Source organism: Pagrus pagrus (assembly GCF_965226575.1).
Source record: "Pagrus pagrus genome assembly, chromosome: 1".
In the NCBI taxonomy this organism is placed as follows: Eukaryota; Metazoa; Chordata; class Actinopteri; order Spariformes; family Sparidae; genus Pagrus; species Pagrus pagrus.
Genome location: NC_140185.1, coordinates 38,510,164 through 38,531,938, shown reverse-complemented (window position 1 = coordinate 38,531,938; position 21,775 = coordinate 38,510,164). Strand labels below are relative to the sequence as shown.

Here is a 21,775-nt window from a genome sequence, read left to right as displayed (position 1 = left end):
CTACACCACGTGTCTTAACCATCAGTCTTATCTGCACATCTAAACCCTAGTCTTAACCTCGTGTCTAAACTTTGTGTCTAAACTTTGTGTCTAAACTTTGTGTCTAAACTCCTGTCAACCATCGCTTATAATTGAATACATTGTGATCTCGTTGATCTGCTCTGTACATGCGACATCTATTGCACGTCTGTCCGTCCTGGGAGAGGGATCCCTCCTCTGTGGCTCTCCCTGAGGTTTCTTCCGCATTTTTTTCCCTGTTAAAAGGGCCTTTTTTGGGGCAAGTTTTTCCTCACTCGAATCGAGGGTCGAAGGACAGAGGGTGTCGTCTCTGTACAGATTGTAAAGCCCTCTGAGGCAAACTGTGATTTGTGAATTTGGGCTATACAAATAAAATTTGATTTGATTTGATTTGATTTGATCTAAACCTTGTGTCTAAACCTCTGTCTATCTGTCCGTGTCTCACCGTCTCTGTCCGTGTCTCACCTGACTATCTGTCTGTGTCTCACCTGTCTGTCAGTGTCTTACCGTGTCTCACCTGTCTGTTTGTCCGTGTCTCACCTGTGGTTTGGTCATCTCGATGGCGATGTTCTGAACCTCCAGGTGCAGGTCGGCTTTGGGACTTTTCAGTTCCAACTCTGCGTTTGGGTTGATGATCATTTTAGCCGAAGCAAAGATCGGCTTGAAAACTACAAACAAATGAACCAATCAGTGAAACGTAAATATTTACAAACAATCAGCTGATGATCAATACATGATTCATTTGTCGTCTCTTCCTGAGCAGACGCCACTGCAGATGTCAACACCAACAATAAAAATAATATCAGTTTGTTGTTTGCAGCAGCTTCTTTGATCTCAGTAACGTGTTTCAGAAAACTGAAACAGATCAATGAACTGAATTCAGCTGTAACAAAGTAAGAACACCAGCAAGCAGCAGAACTTACCATTAACATAACGTTAACATAACATTTCAAATAACGTTAACATTTCACATAACATTAACATTACATTCACACAACATTCAAATAATGTTAACATAAAGTTAACATTACTTTAACATTACATTCACATAACGTTAACATAACGTTAACAACATTTCACATAACGTTAACATAACGTGAACATATTAACATAACATTAACATTACATTCACACAACATTCAAATAATGTTCACATAAAGTTAACATTACTTTAACATTACATTCACATAATGTTAACATAACGCTTACAACGCTAACACTTCATTCACACGTTAACATAACATTTCATATAACATCCACATAACATTCACATAACATTTCACATAACGTTAACATAACGTTAACATAACATTAACATTATATTCACACAACATTCACATAACATTCACATAACATTCACATAAAGTTAACATAACATTAGCATAACATTCACACAACATTCACACACCGTTAACATAACATTAATATAACGTTAACATTATATTCACACGTTAACATTACATTCACACGTTAACATAACGTTAACATTATATTCACAAAACATTCACATAACGTTAACATAAAGTAAACATAACATTAGCATAACATTCACACAACGTTAACATAACGTTAATATAACGTTAATATAACGTTACCATAACATTAACATAACGTTAACATTATATTCACACAACATTCACACGTTAACATAACGTTAACATAAAGTTAACATAACGTTAACATTACATTCACACAACATTCACATAACGTTAACATAACGTTAACATAACATTCACAAAGTTTCTGTCAGCAGGAGTTCAGGACTAAAAAATGTTGGTGTTCTGATCTGTGTGAAGAACTCACTGTACTGATAGTGAGGAAGCTCCTGATCCTTACTGCTGATCCCACACTTCAACTGATCCTACAGGAGGAGGAAGAGGAGGAGGAAGAGGAACAGGAGAAGAAGGAGGAGCAGGAGGAGGAACGGAAGCAGGAGCAGGAAGAGGAGAAGGAGGAGGAACGGAAGGAGGAGCAGAAAGAGGAGAAGGAGGAGGAAGAGGAAGAGGAAGAGGAGGAGGAGGAACGGAAGGAGGAGCAGGAAGAAAACCACACACCAGTTTAAACAAACAATAATGAATTTTAAGTCAATAAAGACTCAAACTTCACTTGTTGCTCTTCAACATGTTTCTACGTGCTGCAGCTGTGACACTGCTGACACTCACCACGATGTCTTCCCATGATCCTTTGTAAAAGATGGGACCTTTGACGTTCCAGTAGGCACAGAGACACTCCAGACGACCCAGCTGACACAAACACACACAAGTCAAACACACTGACTGTGTCCACATCAAACCAACCAATCAGATGAGTCAAATATACAGTTTATTTAAAGTGAACATCTGTCAGTTATAACGTTACTATAACAACAGCACTGAGGTTAAATGAAAGGCCAGGTCTTATTCCAGACTAAGAAACTGTGCACTTGTAAAGATTAAACTAAAATCTATGAAAATGAAATGAATCAGTCTGGATGCAGTGTTTTCAGATACTGATGTTCTCTGGTTTAATAATCTGAGAGGAATCATGGATTGGGGATAGAACAGAAGTGATCCGGGTCCTGGTTCCTGTGGAGCTCCGGATAGGACCTCACAGCAGCAGGATTCAGTGTTCATGGAGACAGTTTCTGACAGTCTGTTCATGAACTTCAGTTTTAACTCATCAAGACCTGAATTTAATAAAGTATGTTGTTACTTGCAGATTCAGTCTTTGTGTGTCCATGAACAGAGAGAGCAGGTGAGTCGGATAACTGTTATGAAGCTTTTCATATCATATTCAGATCAGGTTTCTCTGACCCAACTCTAAGAATCAGACTGTGTTTTAAATGGTAATAAGTTTCATTATTGGTGAAAGTAAACAGTAACCAGGTGACTTCAGGTAAACAAACATCTGTCACCTTGTAGATGATCTTTGCTGCTTCGTTCAGGATGCACGACTTCCAGTTTTCATCAGTCGTCTGAAAAATTAAAAAACAGGGTTACAGGTGTGTGTGTGTGTGTGTGTGTGTGTGTGTGTGTGTGTGTGTGTGTGTGTGTGTGTTACCTGCAGGCTGAGCTCTGACAGTGTCAGTCCCATCGACAGGGGGCGCTGTGGGTCTGACAGCTGAAACAAACAAACAGGTGACAAGCTTCACTTCCTGTATGTTGGTACAGGTGAGAACTATGACATCACAAAGAACAGGTGAGCTTTATATGTACTCACTGTCCACCTGACTGTCAGACAAACACAGGGCCTGACCCTGGATCAGACCTTGAACCTGAACCTGGAAGTGGACCTGGATCAGTACTCACGTCGTCCTCGTAGCGCAGGTGGATGCTGCTGATCTTCACCTGTAGGTTTTTGATCACTTGAGTGGCCAGTTTCTCCACAAATGTGTCCTTCTTCTCCTCCTGAGATTTATCTGAAAACACAAACAAACAACAGAAAACTATGAGAGAGCTGAAACCAGGACCCGATCAGACCTGGACCAGAACAGACTCCATCCACAGACCAGAATCTGTTTGACTTAAAACTTCACATCATCTCAAAACTTCACATCATCGCTAAACTTCACATCATCTCCAAACTTCACATCATCTCTAAACTTCACATCATCTCTAAACTTCATCTCTAAACTTTACATCATTTCTAAACTTCAAATCATCTCCAAACTTCACATCATCTCTAAACTTCACATCATCTCCAAACTTTACATCATCTCTAAACTTTACATCATCTCTAAACTTCACATCATGTCCAAACTTCACATCATCTATAAACTTCACATCATCTCCAAACTTCACATCATCTCCAAACTTCATCTCTAAACTTCACATCATCCATAAACTTCACATCATCTCCAAACTTCACATCATCTCCAAACTTCACATCATCTCTAAACTTCATCTCTGAACTTCACATCATCTCTAAACTTCACATCATCTCCAAACTTCACATCATCTCCAAACTTCACATCATCTCTAAACTTCATCTCTGAACTTCACATCATCTCTAAACTTCACATCATCTCTAAACTTCACATCATCTCTAAACTTCACATCATCGCTAAACTTCACATCAATTCCAAACTTCACATCATCTCTAAACTTCATCTCTAAACTTTACATCATTTCTAAACTTCACATCATCTCCAAACTTCACATCATCTCCAAACTTCACATCATCTCCAAACTTCACATCATCTCCAAACTTCATCTCTAAACTTCATATCATTTCTAAACTTCACATCATCTCCAAACTTCATCTCTAAACTTCACATCATCTCTAAACTTCATCTCTGAACTTCACATCATCTCTAAACTTCACATCATCTCCAAACTTCATATCATCTCTAAACTTCACATCATCTCCAAACTTCACATCATCTCCAAACTTCACATCATCAGAAACAGATTTGTGACAGAAGAAGTCAAAGAGATTAGACGATGAAAATAAAAATGTTCTAAGTCATAATTAGAGTCATAATTAGTCTAACTGGACGGGGTCTTGAGATAACTTTTGTTACAGGAATAAAGATTGACTGATTTAATGAAGATGGAGAAACGTGCTTCACGTTCAGTCTGACCTCTGTCAGGATCACACTCATCTTCTTCCCCCTCAGAGAAACCACAAACCTCACCTGTTTTGTTGTCGTGTCGTTTCAGCTTCTTCAGGCCTTTTTTGGCCTTTTTATGTTTTTTAAATCCTTTTGAGACTTTGGCAGCGTTAAAGAGAGAGAGGAGGTTAGTGAGAGAAAAGAGCGAGAGACAGGAAGCAGAGACACTGAATTCACAGACAACGTTTAAACCAGCAGCACCGTTACAGGTGGAGGTGAGAGATCAGCCAATCACAGACAGTTATGTTATTGACACAAACTGCTGAGTCAACATGTTATTAACAGTTTGAAGGATCAATACGTCCAGTAAATGGAAATAAATACTACTACTACTATAATACTGCAAAACTATGAGACCAAAGAAAAGAAACGTGTTTCCCTCCTCGTCTTATATTCAATGTTGTATCACCTGAGCTAACGTATGTTTTATATAAACTCCTGAACACCCAGATGATGATCTAAACACCTGGATGATCTAAACACCTGGATGATCTAAACACCTTGACGATTTAAACACCTGGATGATCTAAACACCTGGATGATCCAAACACCTGGATAATCCAAACACCTGGATGATTTAAACACCTGGATGATTTTAACACCTGGATGATCTAAACACCTGGATGATTTAAACACCTGAATGATCTAAACACCTGGATGATTTAAACACCTAAATGATTTTAACACCTGAATGATTTTAACACCTGGATGATCTAAACACCTGAATGATTTTAACACCTGGATGATCTAAACACCTGGATGATCTAAACACCTGGATGATTTTAACACCTGGATGATCCAAACACCTGGATGATTTAAACACCTGAATGATTTTAACACCTGGATGATCTAAACACCTGGATGATCTAAACACCTGGATGATCTAAACACCTTGACGATTTAAACACCTGGATGATCTAAACACCTGGATGATCCAAACACCTGGATGATCCAAACACCTGGATGATTTAAACACCTGGATGATTTTAACACCTGGATGATCTAAACACCTGGATGATTTAAACACCTGAATGATCTAAACACCTGGATGATTTAAACACCTGAATGATTTTAACACCTGGATGATCTAAACACCTGAATGATTTTAACACCTGAATGATCTAAACACCTGGATGATTTTAACACCTGGATGATCTAAACACCTGGATGATCCAAACACCTGGATGATCCAAACACCTGAATGATTTTAACACCTGGATGATCTAAACACCTGAATGATTTTAACACTTGGATGATCCAAACACCTGGATGATCTAAACACCTGGATGATCCAAACACCTGGATGATTTAAACACCTGAATGATTTGAACACCTGGATGATTTAAACACCTGAATGATTTTAACACCTGGATGATCTAAACACCTGGATGATCCAAACACCTGGATGATTTAAACACCTGGATGATCTAAACACCTGGATGATCTAAACACCTGGATGATTTAAACAGTGGACAGGTTGTCAAAGAGCTTCAGGAGGAACTGTAAACAGACTGAAGGATTAAAACTCAACCTTCAACATGTTTGCTTTTTTTTGTGTGTGTAATAATGTGTGTAACACTCTGTGTGCTACTGTGTGTGTTTTACTGCATGTGTGTGTGTGTTACCGTTGTGCGGCTCCTTGTAAACAACACTCTCCAGACTGAACAGCAGATCTCCAGTTTGAGAGGCTGACAGCAAACGCAGCATTAACAGTACAGACGGCACGTTAATACACTCATCTGGTACTGGGCCCAGTATGACCTCCAAACTGGTCTCAACACACACTGAAGATACACACTCGGGTCATCTGAGGTCATTCAGAGGTGAGTCAAAGGTCAGAGATGAGTCAGAGGTCAGAGGTCAGTCAGAGGTGAGGCAGAGATGACTCAGAGGTCAGAGGTGAGGCAGAGGTCAGAGGTGAGTCAGAGGTGAGTCAAAGGTCAGAGGAGAGTCAGAGGTCTGAGGTGAGTCAAAGGTCAGAGGTGAGTCAGAGGTCAGTAAGACATGAATCAGAGGTCAGAGGTCAGTCAAAGGTCGGTTAGAGGTAAGTCAGTCAGGTCAGTCAGAGGTCAGAGGTCAGTCAGAGGAGAGTCAGAGGTCAGTCAGAGGAGAGTCAGAGGTCAGTCAGAGGAGAGTCAGTGGTGAGTCAGAGGTCAGAGGAGAGTCAGAGGTCAGTCAGAGGTCAGAGGTCAGTCAGATGTCAGGAGATTCAGAGGTCAATCAGAGGTAAGTCAGTCAGGTCAGTCAGAGGTGAGTCAGAGGTCAGAGGTCAGTCAGAGGTCGGTTAGAGGTAAGTCAATCAGGTCAGTCAGAGGTCAGTCAGAGGAGAGTCAGAGGTCAGAGGTCAGTCAGAGGTCAGCCCGTCTCACCTCTGCGTGCAGCCATCTGTAGCGCCTCCTCGATGCGTTGCAGCTCTCTCTGCTTCGCCTCCTGCTGGTAGCGCTCCTCCTTCGCTGCATCGAACTTGATCGCTGAAAAAAATATGAAAAAATCAAGAACAAAGTGACACATTTTGTCTTTCAGCGACCTGCTCGACTGACTGAAGCTGCAGAATGAGAGCGACAGGACCAACAGCATCGTTACAGGGTGGTTAGCTTCATGCTAACCATGTAGCCACAGCAGATACACAGATGACGTAAACAGACAAACAGCTGCCGTCACTGAATCTGCACACATTCTGTTTGTTGTTTCATGAGCTCTGTGAGTTTCTCTCACTCAGTCTGAACGCTGCCTGTTCTCCAGGTGAAGTGAACACCTGCCTGTGTCTGTTCTGTTCTCCAGGTGTGTCTGTGTGTTTAATGCGTTTTAAAGGGAAACTCCATCTTTTCAGGGTCCAACTGTCTTCCTGCAGATTAAAGTTCAGTTTCTTTCAGTCACTGCTTGTTTCTGAAGTTTTCTTCATGAGGAACGTTATATAACACTCTTCTTCTTCCTTGGTCCTGAACTGTAGAACCAGACTGAGTCAGGACTCAAACACTGACCATTTAACTGTGTTTATCAGGTGGTTTTCTGCTGTTTAAGCTCAGAGACCAAACGGACGCTGCTGACAGGAAGTCAACTGACAAACAGAGCAGTTTCTGACCTACAGACACAAAGCTGGACTGATTACAGCTCAGAGCTGATCAGTGAAAACATAAGCAGACGACCGGTGAGTCCAGATGGACACAGTCACAGTTTATTAACTCACTGCAGCCAAGTTTTCACTACAAAGTCCAGAGTCAGGACTCAGTCACTATCTTAGTTTAATGTTTTCAGAAATAATGCACGATTTTAAATATTTTGTTCTGATTCTTTTACATCTACTTCCTGTCATCTCACATAAAACTGATCTTGCTCTGTTTTTATTGTCGTTAAGTTAAAACATTTGATCATTTCTGAGCTGAATGACTTCATGTTGTCCGTTTTCTGTCGAGTCACTGAAAGTCAAATGTATCAAGTCATGTGACTCCTGTGCTGCTCAGCACTCTGATACAGACACCCTGTAGGTGAGTCATTAACTTTAAATTAGTTTCCTGTGCAATCCAAAAGGTTGTTACAAGCCTCCACCCTGCTGACATGACAGCTCCAGTGTTTTTACAGAAACCAGAAAATCCTCCAAAACCTCCCAGAGACCCCAGAATCGGATCGGACTGGAGTGAACCTCAGATTTAGAAGAAAATCCCAGGTTAGAAACCAGGAAAATCTACATGAAGCATCAGAGCTGTAAAGTAAAAAGGTTCAAGAGGACGAGAGGTGGAAACAGCGAGGGCTGCACGATGTGTTACACTGACTTTAAACAATATTCAACTGCAACAGACACTTTTTCACTTTAACTTCTCATTCACAGTTTAATGTATGTAGAAAAATGATGTATTCACATACAGACTGGATCACTTTAAACCTCACCGTCACCGTGATGTTCAGTCTGACACCAGGCTGGACTTATTACGGCACAAAGGAAGGAAGCACATCAGCTGCTGTTTTCCTCGGTTATTGTAATTATTATTATTATTATTATTATTATTATTATTATTATGTGGACATCGTGCAGCCCCACCAAGAAGCACAGAAACTGGATCAGACCTGAACCTGAACCACCACCTGAGCCTCGGCCTCTTACCGTTGTATGGACACGTTTTCAGTTCAGATCCAGCTGGAACATACACACAACAAGTGAGAACACAACTCCTCCATCTACATGTGTGTCAATACGTAGAAGCTCCACCTCCAGACCAGAGCAGCCAATCAACAGGCTGCAGGGTGCTGTACATCATTCGGACTACAGACGCAGCATTGCTGACAGTTTAACGGATGTGTCATCATAAAGTTTCTGCTATCAGAACAAACATTCAGCTGTGTAGACGTCTGTGTGTGTCCCTGTGATCCTGAGAACCTGCTCTTGATCTGGTCCCACAGTCGGACCTGGTCTGGTCCCATGTTTGACGGACTCATCTCAGCGTGTCTCAGAGCTTCACGATCTTTTATTCTTATTAACACAAACAGAATCATGCGGCTTCATTCTGAAACATCACTTGTACAAGACAAAGGTCACCTGACGGAGGTGAGCAGCCTGACATGTGATTGGCTGATCTGGTGATGGAGCGGTCTCATTAGTCTTGAATCTGTCCACAGAGCGTACAGATCGTCACTTACTGGCTCCAGGAACAACCAGCAGGTACAGACCGTCCAGCGTGGCGACCACGGCGTCGTTGTAGAGATTCTTCCAGGGAATCTTCAACGTCAGCTTCCCTGAAACACAAACGGGAAGTGACATCAGTTTATCAGTAGGTTCTTGGTTTGACGCACTTCCTGTCCAGTGGAAGGGTTGAGTTTTTGTGTTTTTCAATAAGAGAATCAATTAAAATAATTTAATCAATCAACAGCTACAAACTAAATCAACAACACTCCCTCCAAATATTAATCACAACATCCAAGAATAAAACGTTTTCAGACTTCACACTCACCGATCTGTCCGGCCTTCACTCTGAACGGAACATCAAACTCACTCTGAAACACAAACACACATTATTACACAATTATCATTTTAACAATCAATCAATCAGTACGTTAAGTCGAACGAGTGGACGCCGTCTGATGTCTGATATCAGAAACACTGTGGCTGATGACATCATAGGGATGGGGCGGGGCCTCAGACTCACCAGAGCATTCTCCTTCACCTTCAGGTTCTCCAGGACAACATTTCCTGCAGACAGACACAATGAAGACATTAACTCTTCATCATCGTCATCACGTCCGCCAGGCTCACATTGTGAGCAGGTGACCGTCTAACTGACAACATTACATTTATTACATGAATATAAACTAATGATCGTGTCCTTCACACAGCGCCCTCTGGTGGCTGCTTCACTCTGCTGACACATATCATCCAGGTGACTCATCATAAATGTGTTATTTTAGGACACTTTGGTAAAAGAATAAAGGTGATGGTTCATGTTTTATGAACGTTTCTTCTGCAGCTGTACAAACTGTTCAGATGAATGAGGTAACTGGCCGCCATGTTGGATCGTGGTGGTCATCTGAAGTGAACACGTACTCCTACTTCCTCTAAAAGATCTAATAAAGAATCATGGTTCCTTTTACTTTGATACTTTAATTACATTTCACTGATATCACTTCACTTTACTGAAGTATTATTTGGAGTGCAGGACTTTTACTTGTCGTCACAGAGATGATTGTATGTGAATACTTGTTCCAGATCTGTAGAATAAATATTGAACTCTTGAACATGCAGCCACTCAGAGCTGCCAGCTGATTGGTGGAGCCTGTTTGAGTGTCTCAGGTATGTTTGACTCCCACAGGTGTGACAAAGACATGAGGACAGGTACGAGGAAGCTCCAACAGATCCAGGCTGAACTGTGATAATGTCCAACAATAAACATGATACGGCTCTGATGATCATGAACACATCATCAATACTTCAGGTGGATCAATAAAAGATTACATGAAAATCAGAACTTATGTTCCTGAAAGACCAGTTTTAGAAACACGTCTTCTGTTCAGTGTGAGTGTGTGTGTGTGTGTGTGTGTGTGTGTGTGTGTGTGCGTTGGATCAGGTTTCTTTACATTCACACACACTGATGACGTGTTAATGGAGGATGACACTGTTTCCTGTTTCTGCTCTCAATAATAACAAGTGATTTTTTTAAAGACAAACTTTGTTTCATTTGATTCTGTTTCTCACATGAACTCCTCGTGATGAAGATAAGGAGTGTCCACATGATAACTGTTTAAACTCTACTGGACACTGTGTGTGTGTGTGTGTGTGTGTGTGTGTGTGTGTGTGTGTGTGTTGAGCTGATAAGCAGCAGGTTTAAATTGTCAGTTAACTGAATGAACCCTGGTGAGTCTTTGTGTCCATCTGTCCTGGGTCAGATCGATACCCACTGTGTGTGTGTGTGTGTGTGCGCGCGCGCGCGAGGGTGTGTTTGTTTACCCGATTACTGACGCTCTGTGTCTGAGACTAGCACACCGAACCTCGGTAGAAAATCTGGTAATTTACTGTATTTGAGGTGAAATTAAAACCTGACTGCGGTGATCTTCTGTTCACTGTGACTCCCTCTCCAATTCGGCATAAATGTAACGCAACAATAATCGTTCTACTTAATGAACTGACAGAAGCTCAGACTTCCGCCAGCGTCTCTGTGAGTTTTGGTGGAGGCATGGCGGGGACAGCTGGAAAAGCTTTGATTAAAATTAAATAAATTCAAGCCGGTCGGTGGGTTGTATTAAAGCCGAGTTTTAGAATAGAACCTGTTCTTTAACATGACCTGTTCAGATATTTTCTAGTGTATGTAAATATTTGTTCAGAAAGCAGAGAGTTTTAAAATGTGGTATTTCTGTACGGAGTCCGGCCTCTGTCCGTGTGCCACCGCGGTGGCTGCTAGCTAGCTGCTGAGCTCACCTCCCCAGATCCCGATCTTGAGCTGGGACTTGTCCAGGTTCTCCACGTAGTCTCCGATGAACCTGTTGAGCAGGTCGCTGACCAGAGACTCGAAGACCATGACTGAAAGCTCCGGGTGGGACCCTGCTGAAGGGTCGCTGTCAGCCTTCACCTGATTTCCGGTTTCGGATGAAGACAGGAATAACGATCGACTCTCTCTGGGATCGACTGCTGGGTGTCATCGATTAGTGCTGCCTGTGTGTTAACATCATTGTGGGAGTGAGATAGAATCGATCAGTCAGGTGACGATGAGTCACACAGCTCACCTTACTGTCTGCCTGCCTGTTGCCTGTCTTGTCTGTCTGTTTGCCTGTCTGCCTGTGTGTCTGTGTGTCTCTGTACTCACATAATAAACTGGCTGAAATAAAAGTAATAAAACTGTAAAAAAAAAAAAAAACCCACATTTTCACTGAACTTATCAGAAGTAAAATTCCATTAAGTCTCATCAGAGTTTCTTCTACAAATATGACACATTCAGTCAAAAACCTAAAAAACCCACAAGGTGGAGGAGGACGGCCCTGGAGCAGGACGGGCCCTGGAGGAGGACGGGTCCTAGAGGAGGACGGGCCCTGGAGGCAGTCTGATCTGATCCTGTTTCAGGATTTTCACAATAAGAGTGTTTGTTTTTCTTTATATCTATAAGGAAGGCTGACCTCCAGTGTTTCCGTGGTAACAACTCAGTTGCTGTTGATGAGGACAAACACGTCTTATTAGGAGTCATTTCCTGCTGATGGATGGACGCCGTTTGCCTGATTTGTGTTGAGTGCAGCTGTGACGTCATCAGCGTGTCACAGTTCAGAGAACCGGGCGCCATGTTTGCAGACGGAGGATGAGGAGGACGAAGAGTTTAATGAAGGAAGCAGCTGATCTAATGTTCTCAATCAAATACACTGAGGGGATCATTACTGAGACAAACAGCCCATAATACTCACAACAGGAAACACATGATGATCAATCGCATGTTGTGTCGACGAAAAGGACAAAAACACAAACAAACAAACAATTAACACAAAGTGATTTTTCTAAGTAATGAAATACAAACATGATGTTTGTTCACAGAGAAACAAACAGACACACAAACTAAGTTAAGTCCATCTGGGACAGACACGGAGCTCCGTCTCTGAGGGACGGTCCTAGACTGAACCGGTCAGCCACAACAGTTCACAACAACATGAATCATGATGTTCTACAACAACACAATCAGATACACACTAAAGGAACAACACATGACAGTCAACACAAGACTGGTCTCTGCAGGTCTCTGCTGGTCTGTGTTGGTCTCTGCAGGTCTGTGTTGGTCTCTGCTGGTCTCTGTTGGTCTCTGCAGGTCTGTGTTGGTCTCTGCTGGTCTCTGTTGGTCTCTGCAGGTCTGTGTTGGTCTCTGCAGGTCTGTGTTGGTCTATGGTGGTCTCTGTTGGTCTCTGCTGGTCTCTGTTGGTCTCTGCAGGTCTGTGTTGGTCTCTGCAGGTCTCTGTTGGTCTCTGCAGGTCTGTGTTGGTCTCTGCAGGTCTCTGCAGGTCTCTGCTGGTCTCTGTTGGTCTCTGCAGGTCTCTGCTGGTCTCTGCAGGTCTGTGTTGGTCTCTGCAGGTCTGTGTTGGTCTCTGCAGGTCTCTGTTGGTCTCTGCTGGTCTGTGTTGGTCTCTGCAGGTCTGTGTTGGTCTCTGCAGGTCTCTGCTGGTCTCCGTTGGTCTCTGCAGGTCTCTGCTGGTCTCTGTTGGTCTCTGCAGGTCTCTGTTGGTCTGTGCAGGTCTCTGTTAGTCTCTGCAGGTCTCTGTTGGTCTCTGCTGGTCTCTGTTGGTCTCTGCAGGTCTCTGTTGGTCTCTGTTGGTCTGTGCAGGTCTCTGTTGGTCTCTGCTGGTCTCTGTTGGTCTCTGCAGGTCTCTGTTGGTCTGTGCTGGTCTCTGTTGGTCTCTGCTGGTCTCTGTTGGTCTCTGCAGGTCTCTGTTGGTCTCTGCTGGTCTCTGTTGGTCTCTGCAGGTCTCTGCAGGTCTCTGTTGGTCTCTGCTGGTCTCTGTTAGTCTCTGCAGGTCTCTGTTGGTCTGTGCAGGTCTCTGTTGATCTGTGCAGGTCTCTGCAGGTCTCTGTTAGTCTCTGCAGGTCTCTGTTGGTCTTTGCAGGTCTCTGCAGGTCTCTGTTGGTCTTTGCAGGTCTCTGCTGGTCTCTGTTAGTCTCTGCAGGTCTCTGCTGGTCACTGTTGGTCTGTTGGTGCCTCGGCTGCTGACCTGGACTTCTATCCAGACAGGTGGAGCTGCTGCAGGTGCAGAGAGACTCACCTGTCCTCCTGCTCAGACCAGGTGAGGACAGACGCTACACGGGGACGAGCTGAGTCCAAACACTGACTAAAGAATTCATTCACATCAGTCTGGTTCTGAAACAAAGATCTGATCTGAGCATATTATGGGATGTTTCGTGTGTAACTGTACGCCTCACCTGTGTGGACCTGAACGTGTGGTGTGATGTTTAATGTTTCATGTTTCAGGTTTAAGGCTTAATTTTTCATGTGTAATGTTTCATGTTTCATGTTTCATATTTAATGTTTCATGTTTCATATTTAATGTTTCATGTTTCATGTTTCATGTTTAAGGTTTAATGTTTTAATTTCAGCGACTCTGAAAATGTGAATGATTATAAATCTTAATATTTCACAATAACAACAATAGAATCATTTTTGGTCTTGTTTGTTTATATTTGGCTTAATACATAAATAACATGTTATTATAATTAATGATGTCATTTCCCAGAAGCCCCTCCCCCATTAGGCTCCATCTGATGTTTCTCCACAAGGTCACAAACCATTATGATGGGCGTGGCCACGCCCCCTCACCCTTAAACTGGTCATGTGACCCACGAGACGCACCCTCCAGGTCTTTAAATGGTGCTCCCCCCTCGAGACGGAGACAGACGACAGGACACAGCCACAGGTGAGTCACCTCTCTCTCTCTCTGTAAGTCAGGGTCTCTCTCTGTCTCTCTCTCTCTGTCTGTCTCTCTCTCTCTCTGTCTCTCTCTCTCTCTCTCTCTGTCTCTCTCTGTCTGTCTCTCTCTCTCTGTCTCTCTCTGTCTCTCTCTCTGTCTCTCTCTGTCTCTCTCTCTGTCTCTCTCTCTCTCTGTCTCTCTCTCTCTCTCTGTCTCTCTCTGTCTGTCTCTCTCTCTCTCTGTCTCTCTCTCTCTGTCAGTGATCTATACAGTGTTCACTGTGTTGAAGCTGATGTTGGTTCTGAGTAGTTCTGATGTGGTCCGGTCACATGTACAGGTGATTTGGTCCTGCAGATAAAACTGAGACGACCTAATGGAGACTGAAGACTTTAGTTCTGAGTTGACTTAAAGCTTGTCTCTCAGTTCTGGACGGTCCAATGTTGCATTGTGATGTTCTGGGTGGTTGAATACTCGATGATGTCATCTTGTTCTCAGTACTTTGATTTCATCAACTTGTTTCTTCGTTTGGGTAAAAACTGATGATTGTTATTAATCATTAATCATTAATCAATCATTTCAGCAACACACACACACACACACACACACACACACACACACACACACAGACGATCACTGACATGATGAACTGAGATCAGAAAGTAATCAGAGTACGTCTGCAGAACTTCACAACGTGTCATCAGTTTGACTGTGACATGAACGGAGGTGGGCTGGTGCTGAATATTAAAGCCGAGACGACCACGTTCCACTGAGAACACATAGAACCTCCCCCGTCCTCCCCCCTAATGTCCTCGGGCGTCTCTAGAAATAAATCTTAAATAAAATAACAAAAACACTTCAGACAGCAGCTGAATGTTCTGTTTCCAGTTTAACATGTCAAGTAACAGCAAGAACGTAAGTAACTGTACTGTAAGTAACTGTACTTAGTTACTTGATGAGTTCTGTGATGTTCTTCAGATGTTTGTATTCAGATTCTTCTCCTTCTTCCTCTTCTTCTTCCTCTTCTTCATCCTCTTCTTCCTCTTCTTCTTCTTCATCCTCTTCTTCTTCTTCATCCTCTTCTTCCTCTTCTTCTTCTTCATCCTCTTCTTCTTCTTCTTCTTCTTCCTCCTCTTCCTCCTCTTCTTCTTCTTCATCCTCTTCCTCCTCTTCTTCTTCTTCATCCTCTTCTTCTTCTTCTTCTTCTTCATCCTCTTCCTCCTCTTCTTCTTCTTCATCCTCTTCCTCCTCCTCTTCTTCTTCTTCATCCTCTTCTTCCTCTTCTTCTTCTTCATCCTCTTCCTCCTCTTCTTCTTCTTCTTCTCTGACAGGATGTTTGGCTCTGTGCTGCTCTGCTGGTGCTCCTTCACACTGCTGCGTCTCTCTTCTTCTCTGGTTCATGGAAACATCCAGCTGGACGATGGTCCGGCTGCTGCCCGCCGTGCCGAGCCCTCATACCTGTCTGAAATGGGTCAGTAACACCTGTCCAGTCTGAGAGCTCCAATCACCACCTCACCTGTCACCTGTCACCTGACACACAGCAGGGCTGAGGAGTCCAGTGTGTTGCCTCAGAATGAGTCTTTATATCTACAGAGGGAGTCAGCCATGTTAGACCCCCATGTTTCTACAGGAACCCTGACTCTACAGAGGGACTGTAGGGGAGGGTAACATGAGGGGTGTTCAGTTGGTTACAATCAGCATCCGTTATTGTAACCACAGCGGTGAGATGAAGTGATGCTGTGTTCCTGGTTCAAACTCTGACACATCGTTTTATTTCATCACAGCGACATCAGCTCATATTTCAGGGTAGAACAACATCACTGATAACCCCCGGCTATCGTTAGCATTCAGATACTTCCGAGCTGACGTTACTGTTTTGTTATATGACAGGAAATTAATTCTGAAATAAATCAACACTCATCTTGGACACGATGAGGCTGGAAGTGAAATACACCAGGTGTAGTCAAACACTAATGTTAGCTAGGAAGTGGTTGAATGCTAACGTTAGCTAATAGACGATCAAATATCTTGTTTTAGTTTGAAATATGACCCACCAGATTTTCACCGTTCATCACTGCTTCAGTTGCTGATCGATCGGCTACCGATGTGTCAGGTTCTCTACGTTTATATGACCGACAGCAGCATCACATCATCACTGTGTTTTTGAGCTTCCCACCATGACATCAGAGGAAAATGGCCACCGTGAGAACATAATCGATTATTTTAAGTCACTTGGTAAACAAATGTCATGTGATCAGTAGCAGCTGACTTTTCTATAAGATCGCAGACGACAGGTAACACAGCAGGTCCACTGTTTTCTGTCTTGTGTCCTGCAGACAGAAGCCATGCCCCTGACCCTGCACATGACCCCGCCCTCCTACCCGTCGATTCAATGGAGGATCACTTCCTGATGGACGCAGGGTCATACGATGAGGTGGGTGTGGTTTATTAGACCTCTCAGTTAACAGGTTTAAAGGTGACTGCAGTGAGTTGATCTGTTTCCTGTTTCCGGACACTCACTTCCTGTTTCCAGGACTCGTCGGCAGCCTTACAGCTGCAGGGTCGGGCCATGCGTTCACCTCGTCGCTGCGTCCCCCACCAGCAGTCCTGTCTGGGTTACCCTCTGCCCTGCTGCGACCCCTGTGATACCTGCTACTGTCGCTTCTTCAATGCCATCTGCTACTGCCGCCGAGTCGGCCACACTTGCCCGCCCAGACGCACCTGACGACACACCTGACGACGCACCTGGCGACACACCTGACGACACACCTGGCGACGCACTTGACAATGAGGTGTTGTGAGGAGACGTGCAGACAGAAACCTTGTGAATAAAAGACAGTGTGATAACAACAATGCTGATTAATTAATTAAAATAAGAAATGTGTTCACTGAGCTTTGATGTGTTGCTGCATTTCAGTGAAGCAGCTGGTTTCCTCTGCTTCAGTCTTGCCTGTGTTGTAAAATGTAGCAGAAAGTCAAACTTGAGTAAAAGATATCTTGTAAAAAATATGACTTCAATAAAAGTGAGTTAGTTTGAATCATCACTGATGCTAAGCGAGGCTAACAGATGCTGTGTACTGAAGACTGTGCTCAGGCTGATACAGTCTCGATGTCTCCATGTCAGGGGAAACTACACACGTTTAAAACCGGTTGTGTTACAATCGTCCTCCTGTGCGGAGATATTTCTGGTTGGTTATGAATTAAATGTATGATCAGGTCGTTAAGTCATTAATGTTTAATCTAATAGTTTAGTACCAAACTAGAGCTGTAGCTCCATGAGCCACTGCAGGGTTAGCGAGTTAACCAGTTAGCTTGCTAACTTGTGTTTTGTGTCAGTAAAGACAACATGCTGATTGATTCATTCAAATGACAGAAGAATGTGTTTAATGACCTTTAGAGATGTTGGTGTATTTTGAGTCAGGCCAGCTGTTTTCCTCTGCTTCCAGTCTTTATGCTAAGCTAGGCTAACAGCTGCAGCTGTGTAGTGAAGACTGTGTTCAGGCTGATATGGGCTGTGTCCAAATTCAGGGGCTGCAGCCTTTGCGGTCCACGAGGGCCGGGTCCTTGGACAGGTCTTTGAAGGCCTCGTCCACCGTTGTTAAATGGGACGGTCTAGCCTTCGGAGTATTTCCTGGTTGGTCACCAGATGTTCCCGCCCCTTACCCTTACATCACGATTGTGAATGAAGAGATGCATTAAAGTCTGTTTTGGTTCAAATCTATCAAACGTGTACATTTATTTGTGTGTGTACAAAAATTTACAACAAAATGTGTCAAATCTAAATTGAATTATCAACATTACAAAATAAACATTAACCCATTGGTGAATAACAACTATATTTACCACAGCATCACCAGCGTCACGTGTTTTAACTGAAAGTTAACATCTGGAGGTTTTATAGTCCCTTGAAGTTTAACATATCTGGCGTTGGATGTTCAAATGACTAAAAACCGAGTATAAACCCATTACTTAAATTTGAATGTCATGTCTGCGCCACTTGATGTCGCCATTTTCTCTTGCTTCCTCTTCTGTTTCGGGACTGAGCAGCGGTGCGCAAAGGATCTTGGGATATGGGAGGCCACGAAGGATAGTAGCGGTGCTTCCTCCGAAAAGAGGGAAGGCCAGGCTGCATTTGTGGGCTGCATTTGAAGGAGCCTCTGAATTTGGACAGCCTTCGCGCAGCGTTGTTAGTAATTGGCCTTCAAATGCGCACTTCGTGGGCTGCAGCCCCTGAATTTGGACAAGGCCATGGTGTCAACGTCTCCCTCTCAGACAGACAGAGAAGATCAAACTCACTGTTTGAGTTTTTCTTTACATTCAGTGTGAACAAACAACAACGACAGCGCTGCTTCAGTTTCTGTGTTTTATTGATGATCAGCTTCAAACAGGAAGCTGTCCTGTCGGACACGCTCAGTTGGCAGCGATGGTTGTATCCATCCAGGCGCGGAGCTCAGTGACGCGGGCGTACACGCCGGGCATCGTGGGAGTGCAGGTTCCACTGCCCCAGGACACGATACCGACCAGAGTCCAGGCTCCGGCCTTCTCACAGACCAGAGGACCGCCAGAGTCGCCCTGAAAACAACAAACAAGCATGTAAACAACAAACAGCAGCTCAGATCAACACTTTGACAGGAGCTTCATGTGTCACCACCCACCATGCAGGAGGAGGCTCCGGAGGCTCCAGCACAGATCATCAGGTTGCTGATCTTGCTGCCCCAGTACTGACGGCACTGCTCATTGGTCAGCAGGGGGAGGGAGGCCTGCTGCAGCAGGGCGGGGGTGTCAGGAGCTGCAACACGCACACACACACACACACACACACACACACGCACACACACACACACACACACACACACACACACACACACACATCAGGATCACAGCTGGTCACACTTCAGTTGATTTGTTTGAACAAAGCCAGCTCGTCTCTTGACTCGACACTCACTGACCTCTGATCAGTTACAGTCTTTAGCTGTGATTCAACACAAAGTGACTCACAAAGACCCACAGACCCCTGAGCTGGACTTCAGCTGACTAACAGAGCATGTGCTGCTGTGTGATTGATTATCTCCATGCGTGTAGTTCATTTGCTGTGTCTTTGTGTGTTTGTGTATGTGTTGTAGAGGTCCCGCCCTGCTCTGCTCTGATTGGCCGGCTGATGCTGGCGCTCTCACCGTTGTAGCGGGTCAGGCCCCAGCCGCTGGTCACACACCTCATGCCTCCGGGGAAGTTGTCAGCGGTCTCAGCCACACACACCGGGGAAACACGCACGCCCATCTGAGCGGGGCTGGCCAGCTTGATGAGCAGGATGTCGTTGTTGATGGTGTAGCCGTTGTAGTTGGGGTGCTTGAACACCTGACAGGAAATGACATCATTATGAGTGGTGGACACACGAGAAGACACTGTGATGAGATGAGACACAGACGTTGTTTGTCACCCACCTTTCCGACCTTCATGACCTGGATGGACTCAGCGTTGGATGAGCGGTCGTGTTCTCCGAGGATCACACGGTGGGACGTCCTGCAGGGAAAAGGACGGAAACATCAGGTGGCCATTTTGTGTCAAAAACATCTTTTGACAGGTGACTAATGGGAGGCGGAGCTTCATGTAACTACGGAGCATGTTAGCACCTCAATGGTTAAGGATGGAGGTGACAGGATGGAGGTGACAGGATGGAGGTGACAGGATGGATGTGACAGGATGGAGGTGACAGGATGGATGTGACAGGATGGAGGTGACAGGATGAAGGTGACAGGATGGATGTGACAGGATGGAGGTGACAGGATGGAGGTGACAGGATGAAGGTGACAGGATGAAGGTGACAGGATGGATGTGACAGGATGGAGGTGACAGGATGGATGTGACAGGATGGAGGTGACAGGATGGATGTGACAGGATGAAGGTGACAGGATGGAGGTGACAGGATGAAGGTGTTTACCTGACGTTGCAGTGAGCAGCTGTCACCACCCAGTTCTCGTTGATGAGAGAGCCGCCGCAGAAGTGGAAGCCAGTGTAATCCTGAAACAACAGAGAGACGACATGTTTATGAACACATCCTGTGTGTGTGTGTGTGTGTGTGTGTGTGTGTGTGCGTGTTTACCTGCAGGGACACCTGCCAGGGCCAGGAGTGAGGCACCGCCTCCTCACCGTTCACAATACGAGAGTAACCGGTGATGATGGGTCTGATGGCGGGAGTGCCGCAGCCTGGTGACATCATCATGACATCATGAACAAGGACATGGTGAAACAGGTGCAGGTGTTAATGCTCAGCTCTTCATACTGAAGTTGATGTTTATGCTGCAGTCAGTTGTCTTCATATGATTGTTGACATGTAGAATAATTGAAGACTAATCTCTTCTGACTGTCAGGAACATTTTAATGTAACACTTTGTTGACGCCACATCAGCTGATCTGAGAGCTGCAGACATGATGTGTGTTATCTTTAACATCCTGAAGAAGCTCATCCACTCATCATCACCTGAATCATGTCAAAACAATAAGTCATCTCAAACGTGTCAGAACTTGACTGCAGCTACAGCGCCCTCTGCTGGTTGGTAAATGAGCCAATAATCAATCAGTCATAGATTATGGATGAGAAATAACCCAGCATGCTTCACTCCCTCAGCTGTGACTCTGATGGCAAAGAGTTTGTCTCACCGTAGGCGGCGCCGGCGAAGGCGAGGCAGGAGAGGATCCACAGGAAGGCCATGGCTCGATCATGTTGGGTCTGTGTGGGCCTGGAGCTTTTATACTGCCGGGGAGCGACGTGATTGGACGAGACAGGAGGGGACACGTTATCAGAGAGGGTGGGAGTTTGGACAGGTGGAGCTGACGGAGAGTTTTCCACCTGAGGAGGCAGGAGCACGACGAGACGAGACGAGACACGGCAGCCAATCGCAGAGCAGATGTCTCTGCTGACCTAACACTGTTAATGTAAAGAAAATTTCCCACGACAACTGATTTCACAAACGACTAACAACAGCTGAACACATGCCCCCTTCAGGGTTCACCTGTCACTTCGTCAGTAAACAGTGAAGGGTTGGAAAAGTGTTTGTGAGGTTAAATGGTCCACCCGAACAAGCCAAGGTGGTTGTGATACAGAATCTGAGAGATCTGAATCAATATAGTTGATGTTTGTTGAAGTGTTTGGAGGCTATTTGGGGAGCATGGTCTGCTTTTATTTGCCATCATTTTCTGTTAAATGACAATTAAAGATTCTCTTTTTTCGGTTGAAGATGAGGGTAGTGCTCTCCTTGGGAATGAAAATTCCCAAGTTAAGAATGTAAATGAGGAGTTACGTTTTTTCAGTTTAAC

The 21,775-nt window shown here is 44.3% G+C and overlaps 3 protein-coding genes across 9 annotated transcripts in view; 1 reads left to right on the top strand and 2 right to left on the bottom strand.

The window, feature by feature from the left end:
* Window positions 1-12,043, bottom strand: part of vps13c (vacuolar protein sorting 13 homolog C) — a 73,257-nt gene extending 61,214 nt beyond the window's left edge. For 3 of the 7 annotated variants that reach the window (XR_014622429.1, XR_014622430.1, XM_084350760.1), the window contains exons 1-13: window positions 11,511-12,043; window positions 9,748-9,791; window positions 9,553-9,595; window positions 9,242-9,337; window positions 6,979-7,080; window positions 6,235-6,297; window positions 4,634-4,708; window positions 3,306-3,415; window positions 3,058-3,117; window positions 2,912-2,971; window positions 2,181-2,261; window positions 1,822-1,879; window positions 559-686 (exon numbers count right to left, since the gene is read on the bottom strand). Coding sequence is in view for 5 of the 7 variants with exons in the window: in XM_084350760.1 (XP_084206886.1) it covers window positions 559-686; window positions 1,822-1,879; window positions 2,181-2,261; window positions 2,912-2,971; window positions 3,058-3,117; window positions 3,306-3,415; window positions 4,634-4,708; window positions 6,235-6,297; window positions 6,979-7,080; window positions 9,242-9,337; window positions 9,553-9,595; window positions 9,748-9,791; window positions 11,511-11,610 (1,020 nt within the window). In the remaining 2 variants the exon portion in view is untranslated. The remainder of the gene's footprint in view (window positions 1-558; window positions 687-1,821; window positions 1,880-2,180; window positions 2,262-2,911; window positions 2,972-3,057; window positions 3,118-3,305; window positions 3,416-4,633; window positions 4,709-6,234; window positions 6,298-6,978; window positions 7,081-9,241; window positions 9,338-9,552; window positions 9,596-9,747; window positions 9,792-11,510) is intronic. The other 4 variants (XM_084350756.1, XM_084350757.1, XM_084350758.1 and 1 more) reach the window with 3 other exon arrangements.
* Window positions 12,044-15,793: 3,750 nt separating this feature from the next.
* Window positions 15,794-17,353, top strand: agrp (agouti related neuropeptide; the record flags this gene model as incomplete). The annotated part of the gene is made up of 3 exons (XM_084353758.1): window positions 15,794-15,932; window positions 16,798-16,895; window positions 16,995-17,353. 3 exons carry the CDS (start codon window positions 15,794-15,796, stop codon window positions 17,184-17,186), a joined length of 429 nt encoding a protein of 142 aa, XP_084209884.1. The 3' UTR covers window positions 17,187-17,353.
* Window positions 17,354-18,810: 1,457 nt separating this feature from the next.
* Window positions 18,811-21,170, bottom strand: LOC311255793 (chymotrypsin A-like; the record flags this gene model as incomplete). The annotated part of the gene is made up of 7 exons (XM_084350443.1): window positions 18,811-19,033; window positions 19,117-19,250; window positions 19,636-19,816; window positions 19,903-19,981; window positions 20,400-20,479; window positions 20,562-20,665; window positions 21,119-21,170. The coding sequence occupies 7 exons, from the start codon at window positions 21,168-21,170 to the stop codon at window positions 18,872-18,874; spliced, it is 792 nt and encodes a 263-aa protein (XP_084206569.1). The 3' UTR covers window positions 18,811-18,871.
* Window positions 21,171-21,775: the final 605 nt, after the last annotated feature.